Source organism: Pan troglodytes, chromosome 5 (assembly GCF_028858775.2).
Source record: "Pan troglodytes isolate AG18354 chromosome 5, NHGRI_mPanTro3-v2.0_pri, whole genome shotgun sequence".
NCBI lineage: Eukaryota > Metazoa > Chordata > Mammalia > Primates > Hominidae > Pan > Pan troglodytes.
This window is the reverse complement of record NC_072403.2, coordinates 82,176,106-82,193,188: the sequence shown is the minus strand read 5'-3', so window position 1 is coordinate 82,193,188 and position 17,083 is coordinate 82,176,106. Positions and strand designations below refer to the sequence as shown.

The 17,083-nt window shown below is 37.7% G+C and overlaps 1 protein-coding gene across 4 annotated transcripts in view; it reads left to right on the top strand.

Moving 5' to 3' along the window:
- The window catches only part of COL9A1 (collagen type IX alpha 1 chain), an 86,606-nt gene that overhangs the window by 66,624 nt on the left and 2,899 nt on the right, over positions 1 to 17,083 (top strand). For all 4 annotated transcript variants that reach the window (XM_063813157.1, XM_063813158.1, XM_054686006.2 and 1 more), the window contains 4 exons: positions 1,125 to 1,271; positions 1,472 to 1,526; positions 3,298 to 3,486; positions 10,059 to 10,136. In XM_063813157.1, coding sequence (XP_063669227.1) covers positions 1,125 to 1,271; positions 1,472 to 1,526; positions 3,298 to 3,486; positions 10,059 to 10,136 — 469 coding nt within the window. The remainder of the gene's footprint in view (positions 1 to 1,124; positions 1,272 to 1,471; positions 1,527 to 3,297; positions 3,487 to 10,058; positions 10,137 to 17,083) is intronic.

Sequence of the window (17,083 nt, the reverse complement as noted above, 5' to 3'; positions counted from 1 at the left end):
ACTCTGCCTCCTGGGTTCATGGCTTTCTCCTGCCTCAGCCTCCTGAGTAGCTGGGACTACAGGCATCCACCACTACGCCGGCTAATTTTTGGTATTTTTAGTAGAGAAGGGGTTTCACCGTGTTAGCCAGGATGGTCTCGATCTCCTGACCTTGTGATCCACCCACCTGGGCCTCCCAAAGTGCTGGGATTACAGGCGTGAGCCACCGCACCTGGCCTGGTCAAGTATTTTAAATGCAGCATTTTAAATGTGGTATTTTAAGTGCATTGATTTAGTTTAGTAATTCCTGGATATACCTGGCATCTTCACATTCTATAAAAAAAAAAGTTGTAAGGGCTAAATAACTTATGTTCTTGGAAATATCTTTATTTTATGCTTGCTGCATTTGTGATATGCAAAGTAACATATTTTGTAGGAATGCAGGGGCTTTTATGTAGCCAGAAAATGTTAACAAGCTTATTGAAAACTAAGTTCCTCTTAGAGAGTGGCTTAAAGTATGAAGAATGTAGTTTTTAAAAAATGTAGTATTCCAATAAACGTTTTGCAAGAATAACTATCCCCGAAAGAAAGATTATTATTATTATTATTATTATTATTATTATTATAATTTTTGAGACGGAGTCTTACTATGTCGCCCAGGCTGGAGTACAGTGGCGCGATCTCCGCTTACTGCAACCTCCACCTCCTGGGTTCAAGCGATTCTCCTGCCTCAGCTTCCCAAGTAGATGGGACAACAGGCATGCACCACCATGCCTGGCTAATTTTTGTACTTTTAGTAGAGACAGGGTTTCACCATATTGGCCAGCCTGGTCTCAAACTCTTGACCTCATGATCCACCCACATGGGCCTCCTACAAGCGCTGGGATTATAGGTGTAAGCCACCGCACCCAGCCAAAAGAAAGATATATTGAAAGTTAACTTGAACTAGATTTCTAAAAGATGGGTAAGTTGTGTAGCATTATGTGTCTTCACCTTGCAGTGAAGGTTTTGTAACCTCTGAAAGAACACCTGTTAGGATGCAGAGTGCAGGAAACCGCAAATTTCATATAAGTGTTTATATGAGTATGAAGCAGGCACATTCTTTATGCTTAGCCCTGGTTTGATAGTGTGCAATTGTGTTCCAGGCAGGTAATCCTGGGGAACCTGGCTTGAGAGGGCCTGAGGGAAGTCGGGGGCTTCCTGGAGTGGAAGGACCAAGAGGACCACCTGGACCCCGGGGCGTGCAGGGAGAACAGGGTGCCACTGGCCTGCCTGGTGTCCAGGGCCCTCCGGTGAGTGGTGGGCAGCTTCTGTGGTTTCCCTTTGGAGACTCCATCCCACAGCAGCAGGGCTGTTCTAGGCATCAGCTTCTCAACAAGTTCTCTTGTAAATCCAGCCACCTGGCTCCTTGCAGAGTCTGTCAGTTTACAACTTAACAATGTTCTCTTTATGGTTTCATGCATAAACTGCCTTTTTTTCTTTTCTGTCCCAGGGTAGAGCACCGACAGATCAGCACATTAAGCAGGTTTGCATGAGAGTCATACAAGGTAAATAAATCACAATGGTTTGACTTTTTCCACCATCAACTCTTGTTTCTTAAGATTTTATTCTTGTAGATACGCAAGGGTAAACAAGAGTGACTTTTTGTGTGCCTTAAAGATAGGATATTTAGGGTAATATTAATGCCAATTCTGTTTTTCCAACTATTGGCATCCACAATAGTATACAGCCCGTAGCCTCAATGTAAAATATTACTTTTCTGGTTATCCTGCCTTTGTTTTTTTTTTTTTTTTTTTTTTGCCATGGGGGCTAATTTATAACAAAGTGCACACACACACACACACACACACACACTTTTTTCCTTTGGAACACAAATTCTTAGTTGTCTCTCCCCTCCTTAAGACCCTACCACTTAGTGTGTACCTAGCACTGACCTAGGCTTTCTCTACATTTTGTGAGAAGTAAATGACAGACTCCATGCCCATAAGAAGCATAAGGACATTATCGCCATTCATGTACACATATGTAAAAACAATCAATAACCAGCATTTACCAAAATTATGACACATTTTCATACTTGTTAACCCTTATCAAAATTTATCTGTAGCTATGGCAATTGTTATTTGTTTCAGAATTGGTCTAGTTATAAAAACACACAGAAAATGAAGATGTGCAAAAGCACCCTATAGCTGAGGAGTTCTGTAACACTGAAGCCTACAGCTAGTTACAGTATTCTGGTGTAGCTAACTTTGTCATGAAGAGATACTCTTTTGTATGTTCACTAGACAGTCTAGTTTGTCTAGGAGACTTGAGAAGTTTTCCAGAACCAAATGGGAATGAAACATTCACTTCTATATTTGAAAAGCAATATAGGCCTCTTCATTGCAGACATTTTGTCCTGAAAGTCTATTTTAGTTTTAAACATATCTAAAAAATTATTATTCCATGCAAACTCTTACTTATATAAGCAAATTTAAAATACTCACATTTAAACAGTTTAAAAATGTTGGGTAGAAATTTGTTTCCATTTCATATTCTCCTTTACCCTCTAAGTTTAAAAAATATTACATGAGAATATTTCCCTTAGAATGTTTTCATGGGGAGATTTTGTTGTAGGCCATGCCTTTAGTGGGTGATTCTGAATCTATTTAATGGTTCCTGAAAAAGCCCACACAGTTATTAATTTTTAAGACTAACTCTGACCATTCCCAAGTAACAAGTTATTTTTAATGTTTGTTGTCTATTTCAAGCGTGGAAAAAACTTCTAAGAAGGAGGGTTTATAAGAAGCTGTGACTCCTGGGGATATTTCAGTTTATGTAATATCTTCAAACTAAGAATGTGAGGCGAGGTCTCAAATGGTGTCTGAATATTAATTCTGGACAATGTTCTTGGCTTTTAAAAACTGTCTGGACATCTGCTTCCACATATGTTAAGAAACTCATTTTTCTTCCCATCCTGGGTTTTCAGATACCCAGCAGGGATTCAGGTGACATCCTTCCAGAACATCATTCACCCCAAAGCCTGTAGTTTAAGATTTTTGTGAATCCCACCCCCTGCTACCTCCCTCCCCGTGCCCTGACTCTGTCTCAGAACAACAGGACCAAATATATCCAGGGAGAGCTGCATCAAACAGCACCAGCGAAGCTTTCTGGCAGAAAGCCCACAGAGAAATTATCCAACTTTATTCATTTCTTACTACCAATTTTGAAGATCTGGTGACACATTTAGAAAAAAAGGCATTTGGAATACCTCTCTTTTCATTAGAATAACTTTTATGTTTCTGACACTTCTGGGTTGTTTTGTTTATTCTCTTTTAGAGCATTTTGCTGAGATGGCTGCCAGTCTTAAGCGTCCAGACTCAGGTGCCACTGGGCTTCCTGGAAGGCCTGGCCCTCCTGGTCCCCCCGGCCCTCCTGGAGAGAATGGTTTCCCAGGCCAGATGGGAATTCGTGGCCTTCCGGGCATTAAGGGGCCCCCTGGTGCTCTTGGTTTGAGGGGACCTAAAGGTAAGTCATCTTGCCCATGTGGAACCAAAGAACACAACCTTTTTCAGATGTATAATCTGTATCAAGCTCGAGGAATTTATGTTTTACCAATTTCTGAATATCCAGTGAGATAAGATGTATTATTCTCTTTTCAATAGTGACGGTGAAGATTCAAAAACTGTTATATAATATTCCCTTGACCCTGCTATACCACAACAGTAGACCAAATACTAGAATTAAAGTCCCGTGTCTTTTAGTACTGATCTTTTTCTATTATACTCTACCTCAATCATGGTTCAAAACAAAGATAATGGGATCTGGTAAACGATCATTCAGCTACTATTTATTTATTTATTTTTTGAGACCCCAAAGTCATTGTTGAGTTCCTCTAACATGGCAACCATCCTTAGGATATTTGTATTTGTTATTTAAACTAATAAAATTTGTTAACAGGATGTAAGAAAAATATGCATTAGAGCTGCCTCCCTCTTTTAAAACATGACTTTGGATATTTAGTTTTGATGGATTTTTTTTTCAGCTCTGAAGTACAATCTAATTCCTTCTTTGGTATGTAAGATAGCTTGTTTCTTCCACTTTTATTTAAAGCAAGTTAAGCCCTTGCATCCAGGATTTTGCAGAAAAATGGGGCTATGAGTGTGTTAGGTACTCAGCAGGACTGGTGGAAGAACTGGCTGCCTCATTTGGAGTTTGCTAGTTGAGGGGGGTAAGTATATCAGCTTGGGGTGTATGTGCCCTGGATAATTTACAGAGAGGACTAAATAAAGTGAGTAGTTTCTATGTCATGATGAGTGACTGACAGCTTTCTGGGGAACTTCAGAAAGACGTGGCATCAGAAACAAGAGAGGGATTTTTTTTTTTTTTTAAAGTACTGCGGTGCTCCAATTAGGGATAAATATTATGGTATGAATGGTCAGATGGCAAGCAAGCTGCCTTTTTGGATCTATAAATGAACTGCTGATGCAGTTGGCTAACTAGACCTTCAGCTGGAACAATTTATTTAATTACTTTTTTTTTTGGCGTGTTCAGAGCTTCATGTTAAAAAAATGGGGTCTTACTGAGACCTCTTGTAAGGCTGGCATGAATTCAAAGCTTAGGGAGGCTAGACAAAATCAAATAGAGTGCAGACTGAGGGTAGAGTTTTTCTTAAAGAGAACTGAACATTTTCTTTGAAAGAGTCACATACCTATTCATCTTTGTCCAGCTTTACTAGTTCAGGAGCTCATGCCTTAGGTGCTCTCTCTACGGTTAGTCTCAATTCACTCTGTAAATAATTTCTAAGAAACTCTACAGCCTTAGGTAGATTGTTGACTTCATTGGATCTGTTGTGCAAAAGCGGGTGGATCATGACGACCTGGCCTTTTCTGAGTTCACTTTAGGGAGTGGTTCTGAGAGAGCAGTCCCCGGAGCAGCGGAGTCACCAGGGACCTTGTTAGGAATGCAGATTCGCTGGTCCACACTGGGTCCACTGAGTTAGAAACTCTGGGGTCGAGGTCTAGCTGTCTAGTTTAACAGGCCCTCCTGGTGGTTCTGCTGCACCTGGTGTGGAGCCATCGCCCATTTTCCTACTGAAAGGGAATGCCTTATAGGGCCTATAGACATCACAGCCCTATTTTCTTTGGTTAACAGGAAGTCTCCTTGGGGCAGAGCTTAACTTTGTTTGAGCTAGTAACAGAACTCTTCTTTAAAAAATGAAAGCTAAGCTAGGACAGTCTAAAGCTGCCTTTGTCAGCCTTGCCTGCACACTGGAATTGCCTGAGGAGCTTAAAACCACTGATATCTGGATCCCATTCTCAGAGATTCTGATTTTATTGGCTTGGGCATTGGGATTTTAAAATATTCTCCAGGTGATTTTAATGTGCAGCCAGGGTTGAGAACCACTGGAAACAATGGTGAATAGTTTGGGGAAGCTTTAGCAACAGTGAATTGTGGCTAGGTTGGGTTGGGTTGGCTCTAGCAGATGAACCTCAGTTTGAAAGAAACAAAAGTAAATTTCTATATTTGGAACCTGGAAAATGGCTCTAGCACTAAGTTCGTTTGTCAAGTATAGCTTGATCATATGAGGTATTTCCTCTTAATTTTTCTTCAGTATTCATGACATAATCTATAACATGAAGTGATACAATTCTTTTCTCTTTTCCAAAGGATTTTTTTTCTCCCTACCCTCCTCCATCCCTTTCTCGTTATCAGATTCCTTTAAAGCAGTATCTTCTCTTAGTTTAACTTCTGAGAATTTGGGGTGGAGGTAGGGAGCGGTAATTAAATTTTTAAAATCAATTAACACTGTCATACTTTTGGAAATGTATGATTTTAGGTAGCTGGATTTGATTCTTCTTGTCCCACCACATACATTAACAGGAGTATTTATGAGAAAACATATAGCTTTGTAATATCCAAGGGGTTACAGCTGAAATTTCCCTGAGAATAAACATTCCACCAATTTGAAACTTAAATTTTCAGTCAATTAGAGGAGAGATATATTTCAGTATTGCTTGTTGGCTTTTTTCCCCATCCCTGGTAAAGAAGGGATGGTATGAATCTTGCTCTACCATATGGTCACTTTGAGAGCCTTTTTCCAGAGAAACTGCTACATAAATAACAAACAAGTTTTATTATGAATGCTTGAACAGTTCAGCCTGTGTCTTAGTCACTGTTTTTCTCCTAGAAAATACTCTGAAGAACACAGTAGAACATTTTCAATAGGAACTAGTAGAAATATGCCTCAAATCATAGTCAAAGCTTAGGTTATATCTATAATTTTTCTGTTTTTCACTGACATGCTTTACACAATATTATACAAAATGTTAGGGCCCAGGCTTAAAACCTGAGAGATATCTAACTGGCCTTATATTCACTTTGCTTGGTATTACATTGGTCTTTTGTATCATAAATATTAGTTTTAAATATTCACAGTTTGGATTAATTTTAAGTCCCTTTGAGTAAGGCTGTATATTTTTAGATATTTTAGTGTGAATCAAACAGACACTGCAATATGTAAATGAAGGTTTGAGAAAACACACATGTCATAATTATGACTAACACCTTTCTCAGTGATAATCTGTTTACATGGAGATAGAGCATCAATTATAGCTCATGAATAAATGAAATAAATGGCAACTATAGAGCAATGAGAATTTCCACTCGTTCATAATGAGCTGTTTTTCTGCTGAAGCTGTGTATTTTTCTTTATACCTTACCTAAAGCTTATTTTACAAGCTCTTTATGCATATTTTTTGACTGAGGAGGCTAACAAAGCTGGACCTTTAGTTCCCTAAGCTGGTTTTTGTACATCTCAAAATAAGACATGATCAGGGTTTGAAGTAATAGATTAACCTTGTCGATAGAACCAACCTGTATACATGGTTTGCTGTGGAGTAGCAGTTTGCAGAATAGGCTCTGTTTTGGAGCTCATCTTAAAACTTGTTTTTCTCTGACTGATAACCAAAAGACAGTATCACAACAAAGACACTGGTCTTAGTCCTCGAAGCAACATTAAAAGTTGGTGTGGCTTCATGCTAGAATGTACAAACAAGTTTAGCTTTTACTATCAGTGTAAAAGCCACACTTTAATTTATAATCTTCATCTCATATCTTCAGAAATGTGGCACATTTAGACAGTCTGTTCTCATTGCCAGCCTCCAGAATTATAGTGATATGACACTTAAATTACCAAGTTAACAAGAATGCTTATGCCATTAGTTTATAAGATGTTAATTGTCGTATCTTCCTAATACAGTAAGGCCATATTGATGATGAGTGTTAAAAAAACTGCTTATGTAAATATGAGTTCAACCTGAGTTCAATCCGTCATAGTATTTAGATAAATTTAAATTGTTTTGAAGTGTGATGAAATGTAGTTTATCATAAAAACATTCACATGAAGACATTCACAACTAAAATCAAAGTATGGTGACTAAATATTCACTTCAGAATTAGAGATCTTTGACTATCTGAGTGCAGATGGTTATACAGATATTTTTTCTGTTTTTGTTGTGTACATGACTTTGTTTTTAAAATTATAACAAATATGACTTAATATTGAATGAGGCTAAGCTGAAACAAATGTTTGGGGAAAAAATGGTATGTATAGAATTTATTGCAAGGTGCCATTGCATTTTCTAACAGCATAGTAGAATAATGATATACTACTGTACTACCGGAATAATGGGATAATGCCTTCAACAAAGAGCAGCAGACATCATTTAGGACCAGTTAACTAAGGAATTGATGCCTTTTGTTAATGAGGTCAAGTTGCTGGGTTTGGTATCTTCAGGGGCTGGGATAATTAATGCAACTTTGTTCTGTGGCTGCTAAATCCCCAATTTCAATCAACTGTCTTGTAAATGTCTTGCAAATCCACATGGTTGGTTGCAATCCAAAGTATATTCCCTATAAACAATGAGTCAGTAGTGAAATGTAGACACTGTAACAACACACTTTATGTTTTTAAGATTGATTAATTTATATTTCATAATACTAAATTTATACAGTTCCAAAAATTAACAATGTATAAAAAAGATATTTAGTGAAGTTTCTCTCCTATCCCTGTCTCCCATCTGCCTAATTTCCTTTCTCCTTCCCACTAGGTAATCAATACTATTCTTTTCTTACATATCCTTACAAGCAATTCTATATAAGGATACATGAATATGTATTTTTTCTACATCCTTTTAAAAATGAATCATATTGTCCTTTAGCAAGTGTTCTGGAACTTGCCTTTTTCACTGAGCAGTATGCCATGGAGACCATTCCAAAGAGCTTCCTGGCTATTCTTCACAGCTGCATAGTGTTCTATTCTGTGGAAATTCTGTAATGTCTTTAACCTTTTAATGGACATAGATTGTTTCCAACCTTCTGCTATTATGGCAAGGCTGCAGTGAACAACATTGTACATATTTCATTTTTGTATTAAAAAGCAGCATACACTCCATCTTTATCTCTATGATAAATTCCTAGAAGTAGAACTGCTGGGTAAAAATTTTGATAGCTATTGTCAAATTAGCCTCCAATGGGATTGTACAAATTTATACTCTTATCAGCAATTCATAATAGTGCATATTCCACAGACTTGCTAGTATATGTTTAATTGAATTTGGAATTTTTGCCGATCTTATAGGTTAAAATAGCATCCTTTTTTTTTTTTTTTTTTTTTTTTTTTTTACAATTTGCATTTATTTTGTTATGAGAGTGAAGTCAGGGAATTTTTCATATATTTAAGAGCCATTTTTACTTCCTTTTAGTGACCTGCCTGCTCATGTATTTTGGTCATTTTTGTGCTGTTGTGTTGTTGGCCTTTTTGTATTGATTTTAGGAACTCTTCATATTTTGAATCTTAATAAAAAGGCCAATCTGAGGTCATAATTCTCCCTTGTTTTCTTTTGATTCTTGACTTACAGTAAAATACTTGATCCATTTGTATTTTATCCTGGAATAGGGTGTGAGGTATAGATCTAACTTTTCTTTTCCAGTTGACTACCCACTTCTTCCAATACCATTTACTGAATTGTTCAACTTTTTCCCACTTTAAGACACCACCTTCATTATAAACCCAAATCCTGTATGTATTTGGGCCTACTTTTTGGGCTTTCTATTCTGTTTCACTGGTCTGTGTATTCAGGAAGCAACACCACACATTTTAGTTGATTTAATATCTGGTCAAATTAATTCCCTTCATGTTGCTTTTCTTTATGGAGTTTTTGTGGCTTACTCTGGCTTATGTGTTTTTCTATACAAACTTCAGGATCTTCTTTTCTGATAAAAAATGGGTTTGTATTTTTATTAAGATCATGATGAAAATTCAGCTTGGGGAGAACTGGCAATATTTTATGATGATATCATTTCTATTTAAGAATGATTTTCAAGTCTTCTGATGTCCTTTAGAAATGTTAAACTTTTTGTCATGTTGGACTTGCCTATTTCTGATTAGTTTTATTCCTCGTTATTTAATATTTTAATTGTTATTATAAATGGTATCTTTTTTACTATGTCTTATTACTGGTTGTGTTAATATATATAAAATTTTAATTTCCATATATTAATTTTGTACCCTGCTAGTTGACTGAATGCTACTGTTTGTAATAGTTTTTGAGTTAACTTTCTAGAGTTTTAAGATATATATTCATATCTCCTGAAAATAGAGATAGTTTTAACTACTCAAACCAAAAGTTATATAATAGTGATAAAGTAGGCGTCTTTATATTGTTCTGATTGTAGTGGAACTAATTCTTGTGTTTCCCATTAAGCATAATGCTAGCTTTTGGGTTGAGATAGATATACTTTTCGTGTTTAGGAAGTGGCCATTGGTTCTTATTTTATTGAATGTTTTATCAAGAATGCATGTTCAATTTTGTCAAATGTCATTCCAGTATCTATGAATATAATAATTTGATTTTCCCCCCTTAGATCTATTAATAGATGAACTTAATTTTTGCCTTGCTACATACTCACTACAATCTAGTTTATGGCAATTTCATGACCTTTTGGTTTCTGAATTTTAGATTTGCTGAAAGTTTAAAGATGCGGAAGTTTATTTTTATAGATATGTAGAAAAATAACATTTCTTTAATGTAATGCAGGTGACTTGGGAGAAAAGGGGGAGCGTGGCCCTCCAGGAAGAGGTCCCAAAGGTTTGCCTGGAGCTGTAGGTCTCCCAGGTAAGTGTGTTGTATAGCTGAGAGGAGGAGGTGGCAAAATTGGTAGCAAGTACACAGCCTGAATTGAATAAAATTGTAAAATAATTGTTATTTGATCACTTAAGCATATTAATTATTCAGAATGGCTAGCATAGATTTTTCAAGACCAGCTTTAGTAAAGAATTAAATGATCTGTAAATCAAATCAGAAAATAGGTATCAGGACTTGAAATACTAATTTCCTTAAATAGATGCTTCAAGAAAAATAGTGTCAAGGTCCAGGCACAATGCACTTGTTATAAAATTCTGAATAAATTGGATCCTATCTATTTCTAAAGCAGGTGATAGTTTCCTGTTTTTTTTTTTAAATCTAAAATGCCAGAGCAGTAGGAAGATTAACCTGTTTTTAATCTCTTGCACAAGGAGTAACTGAAATTTTATTTTTAAAGCTCCCCTTTCAAACACCCAGACCCTCCAAAACCCCACATCCAAAAAGAAAGAAAGAAAGAAAATACAAAACTGAACATTCCTGCTCATAATCACTAAGAGCCACATGCAAGCCACACATCACAGCTGTGTCAACTGAGGTGACAGGGTAGCCCTTGTGTGAAGGGCCCAGATTCTCTCACTGGGCCTTCTGTTCTCTTTATACACTGGCTACCCTGTCACCAGAGTCCAGGCTGGAACACACTTACCCCTTGGGAAATGACATACAAGCCCAAGCACAGAGGCAACATACCAGGGCCAAAAGCCAGTTCAGTGTAAGGGCATGAATGATGCGCAACTTTCCAGCAAACGCTCTCTTATTGTGGCGAGGCAGTGGCTTAGGAAGGCTCCCAAAGCCCTAGGGGTCTGTTGCTGAGGAGAGTTGAGATGATACTTGCTTCCACAATGGTTTGGGAAAACTTGGCTTAGGGAAGTTTAGGAAAAGAAATTACAATTTTCTAATTCTGCCAGAGGCTGATGTATTTAATCACAGCTATAATTGTAGCCAAAAACATCATTGCTTTCCAATTATCCATTTCATTGCTTCTGGGGATTGTGTTCTCATTAAAAAATTTTTTAAAAAAACATGAATGTTTGGAGATAACTCAAACACTGCCTTTCTAAAACTGATTCATGGGCTCATCAAAATGTTTTCACATATTGATAAATTTTTATAATTGGAAATGGAAGATTTATGATTAGTAATGAAAGGAAAATCTGGCTTAAATGGGATTTAGAGAAGATTTTAATATACGGTAAAGCTTGGATTCATTGATGGGTGTTTAGAGGAGAGGAAAAGGAAATAGAATTTACTAAAGGTGCCTGTCTCCATCACCAGTAGTAGGAATAGGAAGTTTTGAGGCTGACAACATATCATCATCACAATTTACTTAATTATCTATATATTTATGAGAAAGCCTAATAACTCCTTCTCTCATTTTATTGACAAATCGCTTAACAGTTCTTGAACCAATGACTTGCACTATTGGCAACATTTTCCTTTATTGAAAATGTATTATGGTTTCTAGGGATTCTCACTTTGAAAACAATCTGTTGGTAAGCCACAATTTAAATGTAAAGATGAGAAGATTGAGAAGATCAGCTCCATGTGTGCTGTGTCCCAGACTGTCAGAAGCACATTATCTCCCACCTGCAGTAAACCATTTTCAGGAGCCAAGTTGATGGGGGGCGCAAACGGGGCACACAGTCAGAGGGGCTTCCCTGACTTGCTTTTTAGAACATCAGACCATCCACGTGTAAGCGAATTGTGAGGTAGGACAAGATCATCATTTGCAGCCCTCCCTAGGATCGCTTACAAACAAAATTATTAATTTTAGCTGATCTTGGATTTAATCTTAAATCTGAATTGTTGAAACATTTTGTGGACCCCCTGATCCAGGGGACTCCTAATACCTGTCCTTTCTGTTTTCCTTTTCCTTTCTTCCTTTGGCCAGTCCTTGCCCCTGCTTTCCTGGGATCACCTCCAAAATCGTCGCCCTCCTCTGATCTCTCCCCTCCTCTCACTTTGCTCTCCCCATCAGCTCTGATTATCTCCCGTCCTTCTCACCTCCCAGCTGATTCTTCTTTCTTGATTTCCTTGTTCTGGTTACTATCTCTCAACCTCGGTAGCCTTCCTTTTTTGGACTTTTGTTACCTTTTAATTGAGACGATATCTGACATTATTTAGTGACAAATCTGAGTTCCAGATTATTTTTCAGGAATATAGGCTAACTTTCAAAAGCACAGATGCCAGAGAAGAGGGGTCTGCTGGTGGGTCGTTTTCTGCGCTTTGGCGCAGTGTCCTCGTGTAGTGCGCAGGTGAAAGCACCAGCTGAGGGCTTGGGTTTTGAGGTCGGCCCACATTCTCTTGTTGACACCGTGCATATGCTCAAGTCAGTCAAGTTCCTGACATGAGCTTTTTGGGTCATTCCTCCCTTAAAGCTAGTACCTGAAAGTGGGCTGTTTGAAGAGTGGCATCTACAATTCAGACATCCTAGGTTCACGTTTTGACTATGCCACTAACTTTATGACATTGAGCATGTTACTTAAGTTCTCTACACCTCAGTTTTCCCATTTATAAAACAGTGATAACAAGAACATCTCTCTGATAGGGTAATTCTGAGAAATAAAGAAACTCAATCCATGTAAATTGCTTAAGACAGTTCCTGGCTATAGTAGGCACTCAAGAAATGTTGGTTGTTCATACTATTATTAATATATCAAGTCCACTTTTTGCTTTTTAAGGTGGATCAAGGAAAGCTGAGGGCAAAGTTGGGCCCCAGTTCAGCCCCTGCAGCTTTTTTCTCTTGCTGTTGATCAGCAGTAATATATTACTCTTCTCTAAATCAGCACCGCCCCTGATGCACAGGCCTTCCCTCCATGAAAGTCTACTTCAACTCCAAATCACAAATGCGAAGTACTGGGTAGCAGTACATCTTTTCACTGGTTAATTGTCCACTGAGGCTATACTGCTTTTTATTTCTTGGTAGAGCTTGAATGTGACTAGGAATGTGATTTCTGATCTCTCAAAAACATAATATTAATAGGACTTTAAGGCCTGATGAAACTTCAAAAGGATTCTGTGCAGTAATTTGTCTGGAACCGTCTAGATAAATAAATTCTTTTCTTACCTAAAAGAAAGAAACTGCAGAACAGCATAGTCTGCAACCTTCTTTGTTGTTCCTATTGTTGGATTTGGGGCTCAAATCCTCCTGAATAAAAAAAAAAGATAGTTGGATCATTCTTTGTGCTAAGGCATTTAACATATTTTTAACGATGTAACTAATATCATCATTTTCTATTGGTTGTTAGAGTTCCTGTATTCTTTCTGGACAGTTTTAGTTCCCTGTCTCCCCTCTCCAATGCTGTATCTCTGTTTGTTCAGTGTTAAGTATTACATGCCCTGCAGGGACATAATGCTCATTGCTTGTTTTGGAACACAGGTTATTATTATAACCTTTACATTGATGATCATTTTGGCTACAGTGCTTTGTTGTTTAAAAAGTGCACATGCACAATCTAGTTTGTTTCTCACAGCCAGGAGTAGGCTGGGTGAATATTTAAGAAGTGCAGACATGGAGCCAGGCTGCCAGGGCTTATGCACTATTGTTTTACCTTGAAGTGCTTCAGTTTCCTCTTCAGTGAATGGGAATCACTATGCCTACCTTGTATTTAGAGCATATATGCACATGTTAATACATGTAAAGCTCTTGGAACAGTGCCTGGCATATGTCAAACAGACACTCTGACATTATTTAGTGAAATTTAACTGTTATTATTGTTGCTCCCTTTTTTTACAATATATTTGAGAAAATACAGACTCTTAAAATCATGTCCTGACAAAAGTTTGTCAGGTAATAACAAGACAGATATTCATGCTTCCTGAGTCTGTGTTCCCAAAGTGGACAGAATGATTGGCTGGCTGTCCAATCATATGATTAGTTTTTCTTTGCAACCTATACATGTGAATTGAGCATGTTCCATAATTGCTGAGTGTCTCGCTTCTTTCTCTGCCTCTCTTGCAGAGCTACGTGGATCACATTAGCAATCCCTGGAACTTTAGTCTACCCCGCCTTCAGTTTTGTGCCACAGGTCAGCTAGTGTTATTGCTTGGTCGGTTGTCTCAAAGACTCTCTCTGCTGCCACCAAACTTGCCCATTGAGACTAGTTCCTCATCACTCTGAGAATTTTAAAGGAACATATTTATTAATAATAAAGAGTCCTGACTTCCTCTTTGTGCACTCACTAGGGCAAAACATAAATTAAATGACAAATCATTTGAATGTGAACACTAGGAAGGTGACTTGTGAGTTGAGGTGCTTTTTGCCTCTTGGACATGGAAGTTGTAGCTGGCTTTGTGCTGGACTATACTAGGTTATAAGAGTATTTGGTTTTCTTGTGCAAAGTCCGCAGAAAGGTGAGCTTTGCTTGAGACTATTGAGTGGAAAAATACACACGCACACATTCAGTTCTGGGCTAAGTTTTTCAGTACCTAATTTTTCCATTTCCATTGCTGCAGCTGTTTTATTTGGTTGCTGGGCCTTACATAAACCAGTTTACAATTCCTTAAACATATACTGCTTTGTCAAATACCACAACATTAAGTTCAAGAAATATAAGAAACTCCTGGTACATACAAAAAGTCTACATAACCAGTGGATTAATTATGAAATACCCTATTTAATGTGAAAATTATTCACTTTTTTTGTTTTGACTGTATACACAGTCCCTTTTACCCCACAGCATGTATTAGGTGAGGGGCTGCCTCCAGAATGATCCAGCCGAGATGGGCTTCCATCAGCGTAACATGACTACCCTCTAGTGGTTTTATAGAGAATGACATAGCTATTCATTTGTTTAAAAAAAAAAACAAAATGTTTAGCAATAATTTTAAATATTTTATTTTATTTTAGTTGACATATAATAGTTATACATATTTATGGGATATGTAGTAATGTTTCAATAGAAATATTACATAATGACCAGATTAGGGTAATTAGTATATCCATCATCTCAAACATTTATCATTTCTTTGTATTGGGAATATTCAACATTTTTATAGGTCCTTGACATTTCAGAAAACCATGTAATCATTAGGCAGTTAGTGTAAGTAATACACACATGAGGCAGGCAGAGCAGAATAACACTTTAGATCCATGTTTTCTCTTTCTGAAGAGTTACAAAGCAGTCGATAGATATTCATGAATGTAGCTGCTGGGCTAACCATTTATGCCCATTTTGTGAACCGTTATTATGAGTCAGCTTCACTTTTTGAGTGATGTGGACTGTGGACATAGTGTCACCCAACTGAGGCTCCCACATAGTTTAGAACATCCATGAGAGCAAAGGCCCTGGGTCAGGGCTTTCCAGAGCCTGACAATCTGCTATGTTAAGGCTGTTTTTTTTTTCTCTGGTATTTCTACAGGGCAAAACCTCAGAGAAATATCTTAGTTTCTTATGATCATTAGAGCTCTGCAAAAATCAATACTGCTCTTTGTTTTTGTGCCTCTATCTACTTCCTGGTCAACTCAGGCCCAAGGAATTAAAAAAAACAATGACAACACACACACACACACACACACACACACACACCCTGCCACACCCCCCCACACCCTTCCACAGAGTTAAAAAAATCAATAGGTAGGAAAATACAGTTAAGTTAGTGCAGTGGTTAAGGGTCCTCATTTCTGGCTATATGACTATGGACAATTATTTGACCTTCCTAACTCTCAGTTTATACATGAGAAAAATGGGCTCAATAATGAGCATAGTGCATGGCACATGGAATAGAGAAAGCATTCTCATTAAGCATTTGTGGTGGTGATGATGATGATGATGATGATGATGATGACATCATCGAAAGCTCCAAAGGGTAAATTGCTGCATTTGCCAAAGGCAGAACTGGATGAGATGCATGCTTCATAAAATAAATCAAGGGTAGACAGGATGGCTTCATCGACTCTTCCTTCAGAGGATAAGCAGCAATTTGGAATAAACTCAGCAAGGTAAAAAAGAAAAAGAAAAACTTCTCCTGGAGTGTGTTGATGGGGAACCAAATGTGAAAATCTAAAAAGCTATCCTTCTGCTTTTTAATATTGTTAGTGTATTAGAGAATAAATTACTTAAAACTTAAGGTTTTTGGCTGGCTCTACAAACGTTGAAAAAAATTTGAATTAGTTGCTAACATTTAAACATTGGGAGATATTTATTTAAAGACTCAGCTTCCTGGCTTCTCTTGAAAATTATCAGAAGTTCTGGCAACACTGGCCTGTATTCCCCGACGACAGCTGTTAGCTGGAGAAGAGCTACTGCCCGCATTCACTTTCCAGCTCACCACAGGCCTCACTCCTCCCTTTGGTCTCCCCAACACTTACGTGGAATATTAGTGGCCAAATTTCATTGCATTTGTACTTTACGTTTTCATCTGGTGAAAACAGTGGGGGAATTTCTTAATCCAGGCTTGTTTCTTTATAACATCAGGGATCAGCAAACTTTATTTGTGAAGGATCAGATTATTTGGCTATGGGCACCATATTGCAGCTATTTAACTCTGCCCTGGTACCCCAAAGCAGCCACAGACAATATGTAAACAAATGACCATGGTTGTGTTCTAATAAAACTACAAAAACAAGATTTAGCTCATGAGCTGAAGTTTGCCCACCCATGATCTAAATGACCATCCCAGCCCCTGTGCTCATTTGGTTTTCTACCTCTTCTTTGGGCATTTCCTTCTCCTAAACTTGATTTGATTTTAAGGCACACCTGGTATGTCTCAGTGGGAACATTCCTAGTGATAAGGTGCATGAAAATCGGATTTAGATCTGGCTCATCTTTTAAATCTTAAAAAAATCAACTTCACCTTTAACTGCATCTGGTGTTAAGGATCTTAACAGGTGCTGCTAAAGGCATAGTTCTGCTACAGCTTTATCTATAGATGCTGTGGATTAGGGAGAAGCTTTCTCAGGGACCTCATCATTAAAAGAA